Source organism: Quercus suber, unplaced genomic scaffold (assembly GCF_002906115.3).
Source record: "Quercus suber isolate HL8 unplaced genomic scaffold, Cork oak 2.0 scaffold_749, whole genome shotgun sequence".
Classification (NCBI taxonomy): Eukaryota; Viridiplantae; Streptophyta; class Magnoliopsida; order Fagales; family Fagaceae; genus Quercus; species Quercus suber.
The window spans coordinates 312,850-322,833 of NW_027070185.1; the positions used below are offsets into that span (position 1 = coordinate 312,850).

At 46.9% G+C, this 9,984-nt stretch overlaps 1 protein-coding gene across 1 annotated transcript; it reads right to left on the minus strand.

Annotated features, from left to right (window-relative positions):
* Positions 1-8,911: 8,911 nt before the first annotated feature.
* LOC136064727 (uncharacterized) lies at positions 8,912-9,715 on the minus strand. The gene has a single exon (XM_065766821.1). It carries the CDS (start codon positions 9,713-9,715, stop codon positions 8,912-8,914), a length of 804 nt encoding a protein of 267 aa, XP_065622893.1.
* Between the last annotated feature and the right edge of the window lie 269 nt (positions 9,716-9,984).

Below are 9,984 nucleotides of genomic sequence, written 5' to 3' on the forward strand. Positions count from 1 at the left end.
GAGTTCTCATTTCTCATTCTCAAAACTCAAAATTTTGAGATATGAGAACTGGAAACAAATGCTGGAAATTAAACCAACAATATTTCAATTGGTGGGTTCCACGAATTTAAGTTTTGAGTTAAGGTTTTTAAGTTATATAACTGAAATCAAGCCAATCCAAACACCCTCTAAGTCTATTTTTAAAAAATGGAAAAAAAAAAAAATGACCGAATTGATTGCTTTTGGTTAAGTTCCCCTTCCATCATGATCAGGTTACGTCTTTGTGTATGGTTTGTCACATCAGGCTTTAAGTTCTACAGTTGGCACCGACAAATACTGTTAAATTTGTAGTAGCCAAATAGTACAATTTTTCATTAACGTTATTTTGGTCGGGTTAAAAATGAAAATATATTATCAACAATAGCAGATTTTGGAGCTAGAGACCAAGGGAATGGAAAAGACAGTGAGTGCTACCCCTCTCTTGTATTTTATCTTCTGCAACAGGCGACATTAAAACTGTGGATCTTTTTTTTTTTTTTTTTTTTTTTTTTTGTGAGAAAGATAGGGCTGAAACATACACAGGGGAGTTAAAACCCGATTTTAATATCACATAACTCATAACATACAAAAGCCGGTTAAAACTGTGCACCTTGAGAGCCATGAAGAAGTCTGGGTCTCCATAGAGTAATGTAATGTGCCAGTTTGAATAGCACTGAAAGTTGCAGTGCGTTTCTTCTTTCACGTTTTGGTACTTTTTTTTTTTTTAACGCATGAACAGTAAAATCACTATGCAGGAGACATTTATCATTATTCACGCATTGTAGCGCATTGTTCACACATTGTAGTAGCACTGTTCATGCATTAAAAAATATTAAAAATGGGTCCCACGGTACTATTTACACATTTAAAAATTATTTTGCTATTGATGAAGTTGAGAAATTCACCAGTGAGTCACACAATGCCTTCACGCTCGTATGTTAACCTACACTAAACAAAGGAGAAAACCTATCAAAGGGCACCGGTGTGGTGCCAGCCAAATACCCTCCGAAGGTCAAGTCAGAAAGTATTCTCACAACTCTAGAGTGCTAGAGAGGGTAAAATAATGCGTACCTCTATTGATGAGAGTATTGGGGATTTTATAGTAGTCGAAAGTTTTTCCTCTTAGACTTGGCATCCAAGTCTTTTCCTTGTAGGAGTCCTCCTTTTTAGAGTCCGAAACGTGGTGGACAGATCTTCTCCTTATAGGGAAGATCTTTACCAAATATATGAGATTTCTAGAGTCCAAGTAGCGCAAGGACTCTGTTTAGGGCCTTATGAGAATGGGCCAAAATATTCCCACTAAGGGGTCCAACAGGCCCATGGCCAACCAGCCTATCTTTCTTTGCTCCGTCTGTATCAGGTCCGTCTACATGAGATCCGTCCACTTAAGGCCCCGTGCAAATGACGGGCTCGTCTATCCTTACGTCCGCAGACTGTAGCCGGCCCATACAATCACAATAGGCATCCTAGCGTGTATTTTCTCCCTTTCAGTTGCCCCCTCACCCGATGGGTCCGTCACGCATAAGAGAACGAACCCATGGGGTGACGGATTTAAAATCTCGATCATGTTTCCATGACACCTAGGTCCGTGAACTTTCATCCGTACACTGCTGGATCAGGAGTTAACACATTAATGAGCTGTGCCAAGTGTCATCCTGTCAATGGTCATTGTTTTGGAACGAGGTGTCGCTTCATCTTCCGTGCACATCCCTTATAAATATCGACCCCTCCGCCCCTCATTTTTCCACTTGTTGCTGGAAGAAATTGTCAGAGCGAGTCCGTCACACCTGTAAGAGAACAGTCTGTTCACTCACATACCCGTCACCTGCCACATCTTGCTTACTTCGATCTTCTGGTGAGTTGTTTCCTACCCGTCCTCTTTTAATTTTAGCTCTTATTTATTTCTTTTTACACTTTATGCGCTCGTCGCTCTTTCCAAACCCGTCAGAGTCTTAGGTTTTGTCATTACCTGTAGGCCATGTCTAGTGCGTCGAGTAATCAGTTGGTCGTCCGTGACGAGGCGAATTACGAAGGGGTATACCCGTTAGGTCCCAAAGACCACGATGTCCCGAGTGAGGAGAGTAGTCCGTCATCATCCTCCTCGTCCTCAACAAATGAGGGCTTGGAGATGATCAAAATACAAGAGGGTTCAGCCAACGACGAAGAGCCAATAGTTAGGTCCGTCGTGGGAGCTGATGGACTTAGGGAGTTCATCATGCTCCCAGAGTGGACAGTACACGCCTTCACATCTACTATCAAGGAAGGCCATTTTAACACCCTTAGGGCCCGCTACCAAATCCCAGACCACATCCCACTCCGTCTACCCTACATGTCAGAAAAATGCTATTACGAAGGAGTTGACGGAGTAGGTGTATACGAACAAGTGCTTAAGGCTGGCCTGAGATTTCCGTTAGGTTCGTTACACCGCGAACTCTTAAACTACCTAGGTATATCCGTCAGCCAGGTGTCTCCTAATGCCTGGAGAGTTTTCATCGCGATGGAGGTTCTGTATGGAGCCATGTCAGACGGTGGGAGAAGGCTTTCGATAAAAGAGTTCCTCCATTGCTATCGTCCGGACGAGATAGACAAGTCGAGGGGCATGTATAGCTTCGTCCCTAGGAGCCCCGTCCTGAAAGTTATTTTTGAAACCCCGAACTCAAATAGAGATTGGAAAAGCCGTTACTTTTTCATAGAAGGAGACAATTAGATGTGTCATCCAGGGGAGACGGACTTCATGCCCGTCGACATAGTTTGGGGCATTTTAAACCCATCCGGTATGGCCCGTTGTAAATGACTCCGTGCAGCTTAATAATTTTTATAATGTTTCTAACGTCTGTCCTCTTTGATGCAGTTCGACGGCGTCTCCAAATTACACTTAAGGATTCAGTTTCCTTGAAAGAATTTTTTCAAAGACAAAGCCCGAGAAGCGGACGTGGGCCAAGCTCGTCAAGCTCAACACCATCCACTGGTATTGTGACGGGCCCGAGCCAACCCCGGCGGCACTAAAGTACGAGAAGCAAAACCGTCTACGTGAGTCCGTCGACCCTTATGACCTGTTTTTACCGTCATTATCATTATTATTTCTTAATCCGTCTACCTTTTTCAGAGATGGAGGATGCAAAAAGGCGAGCAGCCATAAGACTCCAGGCCGCGAAGAACAAAGAGGCTGGAACGGACCCCATGGGGACGGGCTCCAGCAAGCAGAATTTGAAGAGGAAATTGCCCGCGAAGGGTGACCGTCCACCAAAGCAGCCCAAGGTCCCCCTGGAGCTGGTCGTCGGCTTGATGGCTGAGGGGAATAAGTCGGTCACTCTGGCTAAACACGGTGCGGGCAAGGGTCTCATGACGGGTCCGTCTGGTAGCCAAAAGAAGCCATCCGTCTTACTTCGTGAGGACTCCAAGTATGCCCTGGAGAGGTTGTCGTCGATCATTACCACCGATGACTATGAGGATCTAGGGAATCACTCAACGGAGGAGAGCCCTGGTGGAGAAAGACAATGAGGTCCGTCAGGCCAAGGAGGATGCTATACGCGAGTACCGCGACTCCGACGCCCTCATTGCAGAACTAAGTCTTGTTTATAACGACAGGTTCGACGATGCTCTCTGTCAGGTGAGGGCGTTGTACCCGGACATAGACTTATCCACCGTCACCGTCACTGCCCCCGAGCCGTCAACCGTCCAGCCCGTTCAGTCGGAAGATACTGATGTTCTTTTCAACGAGAACGTCCCTGTCCGCGAAGCTCCTATAGATCAAACTGTTGCAGACAGCCAGGCTAAGGACATTGGGGACCGTCCAGCTAAAGAGAGAAAGGAGCTGATTTGTAATAATTTAGTTTTGCTAATTAATCATTTTTTTTTTTTTTTTTTTTATATCAAGTGTGGAACAATTTTTAATACCCGTCATGTTTATGGGGTTTATATGTACATTGACCGTTCAGTATGTTTATATTCTGCAAGGTCGGTTGACCTTTGTTTTATCTTTGTGAAATGCATGTGTTTTATTTTAAAGCATATTTCATGTTAAAATGAACTCCGTTCCGTTTATACGATTCCTCCATTCACTAATCGTTTAACCAAGGGTCGTCATCCCTTAAGATGATTTGTGGGACTTATAGAAATACCATTTGTTTTAGAATGGTCCGTTTAGTACGTGGGTTTAACCTGAATTCTAAGTGCTATCACCCTTTGAGATGACCCATTCATCTTGTGGTTGTTATTTTTGAGCCCGTCCATTGTGTAGACTTAGCACATTCCATCCTTTTTGGATGATCCGTCCAACTTGCGGACGTTATTCTGGGTCCGTCCATTATGTGGACTTAGTAGTTACCATCCATTTAGGATGATCCGTCCACTTATGGACGCTATTACTTGTCCGTCCATTATCTGGACTTAGTAGCTACCATCCTTTTTGGATGATCCGTCCATCATGTGGACAATATTACTGGTCCGTCCACTATCTGGACTTAAGGTTTTTCATCCTTTTGGGATGATCCGTCCATCATGTAGACAATCTTACTGGTCCGTCCATTATCTGGACTTTAAGGTTTTCATCCTCTTGGGATGATCCGTCCATTATGTGGACAATCTTACTGGTCCGTCCATTATCTGGACTTTAAGGTTTTCATCCTCTTGGGATGATCCGTCCATCATGTGGACAATCTTACTGGTCTGTCCATTATCTGGACTTTAAGGTCTTCATCCTCTTGGGATGATCCGTCCATCATGTGGACAATCTTTTTAACCGTCTAATATTGAATTAACTAGATTAAGCAGGAAAAATTTAGTAGAGTCTGAAAGAAATTTTTATAGGAAAAAAGGTGCTTGCCCCCTTGGGCTCTAAAAAAGCACTAGTAGAAAGATTTGTTTAAAGCAAAAGGTAAAGAAAAATAAATGGAAATAGTTGTTCAAAGCAAAATTACTGAAAACTTTAGAAATAAACTAGAAAGTTGGAGGGGTTGATGCCCTTTTATGTCGTCTTTATTGGTAGTATCTCCGTAGGTGCTCTGTGTTCCATGGGTGTTGCAATTTTTGCCCGTCCATGGTTTCGAGGTGGTAGGTCCCCTTCCTCTGCCAAGACGAGATCTTGTAAGGTCCTTCCCAGTTTGGGCCAAGTTTTCCCTATAAAGGATCTTTAGCCGCTCCCATTACCTTCCGTAGCACAAGGTCCCCGATCTGAAAGTCTCTGTGTCTGACTTTGGAGTTGTAGTATTTTGCCATGAGGTTTTGGTATCGGGCCATCCTTTGTTCAGCTGTAGCCCGGACTTCGTCGACTAGGTCTAGCTGTAGCCGCAAAGCCCCTTCGTTCTTGTCTTCATTGTAGCTCTCCACTCGATAACTTGCAAGCCTTATCTCTGCTGGAATGATAGCCTCGCTCCCGTATGCTAGCCTGAATGGTGTTTCTCCCGTGGGTGTTCTTGCCGTTGTGCGATATGCCCACAAGATACTTGGTAACTCATCGGGCCAGATACCTTTTGCCCCCTCGAGCCGGGTCTTAATGATTTTGAGCAGGGACCGGTTCGTGACTTTAACTTGCCCATTCGCCTGCAGATGTGCGGGTGATGAGTAGTGATTTCTAATGCCTAATTCCGAGCAAAAATCTTGGAATGCCTTGTTGTCAAACTGTTTTCCGTTATCGGAGATGAGTACCCTTGGTATCCCGAATCTGCATATGATATTTCTCCATACGAAACTCCTGATGCTTTTCTCCGTGATAGTCGCCAGAGCTTCTGCCTCCACCCACTTAGTGAAGTAGTCGATCCCTACCACCAGAAATTTCAGCTGTCGCGCAGCCGTCGGGAGAGGGTCCATGATGTCTAGCCCCCATGGGTGTCAGTTCTTCGGTTGGTTGCCTAATTAGGTTACCAAACTTTTGACATTTGTCGCAAGTCTTGACGTAGGCTTATGCGTCCTTCTGCATTGTAGACCAATAGTATCCTGCCCGGATCAGTTTGTGTACTAAAGACCGCGCCCCCAAATGGTTTCTACAGATACCCTCATGGACCTCTCTCATTACATAGTCTACTTCCTCGTGGCCCAAACATCTTAGGTATGGTCGTGAGAATCCCTTCTTGTGTAAGACGTCATTGATTATTATGAATCGCGAAGCCCGGACTTTCAGTTTTCTTGCTGCGTCTTTGTTGTCTGGGAGCGTGCCTTCCTTCAGGTAGGCCGTTAGTGGCATAGTCTAATTGTATTATGGGTTTACTTCCTGCACTTCTGCCCTACTATTAATGATTGAGGAATTCTGGATGAACGACAATACCTGATCGGGGGCCATCATGACCTCTGCGGAGGCGGCTTTCACGAGCCGGTCAGCACATTCGTTCTCCTCCCTTGGGATTTGGACGAATGTGACCTGGAGGGTGTCGATCCGTCTCCTGACCTCTTCCAAGTATTTCTTCATCTTTTCCCCCTACACTCATAGGCGCCGCTAATCTAACTGACTATTACCTGCGAATCGCAATGTACAACCATGGCCTTGGCGCCTGCTGCTTTCGCCAGGTCTAATCCTGCCACCAATGCCTCATATTCGGCCTTATTATTGGTTGTCGGGAAGTCCAGCCGAATCATACATTCGATTTTATCTCCGTCAGGGGTTTGAATTACCACCCCGGCGCCTCCAGCTTGCCTGTTTGATGATCCATCCGTGTGGATGTTCCATTGTCTGAGGGCTTGTGGCTCCTGCTACTCCGTTTGCGTGTATTCGGCGATGAAGTCCGCCACTACTTGGCCCTTTATTGCGGTTCGCGGTCGGTAATGTATGTCAAATTCGCTCAGCTCTATCGCCCATAGGACCATTCCTCCGGCTGCTTCGGGGCTGCTCATTGCTCTTTTTAGGGGTTGATTTGTCAGGACGATGATGCTGTGGGCTTGGAAGTACGTTTCAGTTTTCGGGCTGCGGTTATCAGCGCGAAGGCGAGCTTTTCCATATGGGGGTACCTTTCTTCAGCCCCCCGGAATCCCCTGCTTATGAAATAGACGGGTCGTTAAGTTCCTTCCTCTTCTCTTACTAGGGCCGCGCTTACTGCCACCTGCGAAGCTGTTAGGTATAAGTAGAGGTCTTCTCTTGGCTTGGACGGGCTGAGCAAAGGTGGCGAGACGAGGTATTTCTTCAGATCTTCAAATGCCTTCTGGCACTCATCCGTCCACTCGAATGATTTCTTTAGGACGCGGAAGAACGGTAGACACCTGTCCGTTGCTTTTGAGACGAACCTATTCAAAGCAGCAATTTTGCCGTTCAAGCTCTGTACGTCTTTTACTGTCCTTGGCGGTTCCAGCTCCATGATGGCCCGTATCTTCTCTGGATTAACCTCTATTCCTCTTTGGGACACCATAAAACCCAAGAATTTTCCCGCTGTTACTCCGAATATGCACTTGCCCGGATTCAGTTTCATGTTGTATGACCGTAGGGTATCGAATGTCTCCTGGAGGTCGCTCAGGTGATCTTTTTCGAGGTTGACGTAGACCTGTACGTTCCTTCCTATCTGGTGTGCGAACATTTTGTCCATTAACCTTTGGTACGTTGCCCCAGCGTTTTTGAGTCCGAATGACATCACCTTATAGCAAAAGAGGCCTTGGCTGGTGACGAAGGACGTTTTCTCCTGATCAGATTCCTCCATCTTGATCTGATTATAGCCTGAGAAGGCATCCATGAAACTTAGGAGCTGGTGCCTGGCCGTGGAGTCGACCAGCGCATCTATCCGCGGGAGGGGGTAGCTGTCCTTTGGGCATGCTTTGTTAAGGTCCGTGAAGTCGACACACATTCGCCACTTTCCACTAGCCTTCTTGACCATGACCACGTTCGCCAACCACTCCGGGTAATATACTTCCCTAATGAAACCCGCCTCGAGTAGTTTTCTGACCTCTTGCACTATTGCTCTGTCCTGTTCAGGAGCGAACACTCGCTTTTTCTACCGGACGGGTGGGGTTGAAGGGTTCACGTTCAGCTTTGTACTATGACAGAGGGATCGATCCCGAGAATGTCTTCGTGGTTCCATGCGAAAACGTCTTGATTCCACCTGAGGAATGTTATGAGGGCCTGGCGCACAGGCTGGCAGACCAATGTTCCTATTCTGGTCGTCTGCTCTGGTTTTGATTCATTGAGCGTTATCTCCTCCAGCTCTTTGACCGGTTCTGCGACCGTCCGCTGCTCTTCTATGCACATTGTCTGATGATAATCTTCCATTTCTAGCATGGCGATGTAGCATTCTCGGGCGGTTGCCTAATTTCCTCGCAATTCCCCAATCCCATAGTCCATTGGGAACTTGATCATTAGGTGGTATGTTGATGTTGCTGCTTTCCATGAGTTAAGTGTGGGCCGTCCGAGAATACCATTGTAAGCGGAGAAGCAGTCTACCACGAGGAACATTACATTCCTAGTGAGTTCTTGCGGGTAATCGCTCACCGTTACAGGGAGTGTGATGGAGCCTATTGGGAATACCCTTGTCCCTTCGAAACCGACAAGTGGAGCACTCGCCGGCATCAATCATGCTCTATCTATCCCCATTTGCTGGAATGCTGGATAGTATAGAATGTCTGCTGAGCTACCGTTGTCGATTAGTATTCGGTGGACGTTGTAGTCCCCCACACGTATGCTGACGACCAGTGCGTTGTCATGCAAATCATGGAGCCTCCTTGCGTCTTCTTCGGTGAATCCAATGATAGGGCTCTCCACCCGTGTGGTATTAGGCCTAGAGCCTGTTAGATGGACGTTTAGGACCGATCTGAGGTACGTTTTTCGAGCTTTTTTGGAAGAACCGGTAGCCACGGTCCCTCCCACTATCATCCTTATGTCTCTGATGAGGGGTCTAGGACGCTCGTTATCCCGTCGGGGGGCCGGCTCTTGGCGATTGTGATCCGCTCTCTCTTTGTTGACGAACTTCTACAACTTCCCTTATCTAATGAGGGCTTCAATCTGCTGCTTTAGGTCGTAGCAATCGGCTACGTCGTGGCCATGATCTCGGTGGAAACGACAATATTTGTCTTGCGGCCGTTTGCTTGGGTAGCTTTTTAGTTTTCCCGGGAATGTCAGTGTCTCCTCGTCTTTGATTTGCATCAAAACTTGGTCAATCAGGGCGTTCAGAGGGGTGAAACTTGTGAACCTTCCGCCCGAGGGCTTAGGGCGCCTTTCGTCCCTTCTGTCTCCTATCCTTGGTCTTTTCTGTCCTTGATCCTGACGCACGTCCACCTGGCGTTCCCTTTTCCTGGGCCTTTCCTCCCATGCAAGTAGCGCGTCTTCCGCGTTCATGTACTTGGTGGCCCTGTAGAGTACCTCTGACATGGTTTTGGGGTCGTTTTTGTATAGTGAAAACAAAAACTTGCCCTTCCGCAACCCATTCATGAAAGCCGCCACCAGTATTTTGTCGTCGGCTTCATCAATCGAGAGCGCTTCCTTATTGAAACGGGTTATGTAAGATCTTAGTGTCTCATCTTCTCTCTGCCTGATGCTCATTAAGCATGCTGTGGACTTCTTGTACCTATGTCCTCCTATAAAGTGCGAGGTGAACTGAGCGCTTAATTCTTTGAAAGTGCTGATGGAGTTCGGCGCCAGCCGACTGAACCAAATCCTCGCGGGACCCTTCAGTGTGGTTGGGAAGGCCCTACACATGATTTCATTTGGTAGATGCATCAAGGTCTTGAATGTCTCCAGGTGGTCTAGGGGATCCTTGACCCCATCATAGCTCTCTATTTGTGGCATCCGGAACTTGTGTGGTAGGGGGAAGGAATTGACGGGGCCGGTGAACGGAGAGTCAGTCCGGTTCACTAGGTCGTCCAGGTTGTTGGACACTCATCCCTTTAGGGCGTTCATCATGACTTCCATCTGTTCTTTCATCGCCTGCATCTCCGCGAACATAGGCAGAGGAGTCGCATCCATGAGGGATGGGAGGCTCGTGTTCTGTCATTCTGGCCTGCTTGGGGCATTGCTCCCTTCAGGCCCTTCTCGGTCTCTTTGCATGGCGCTGGTAC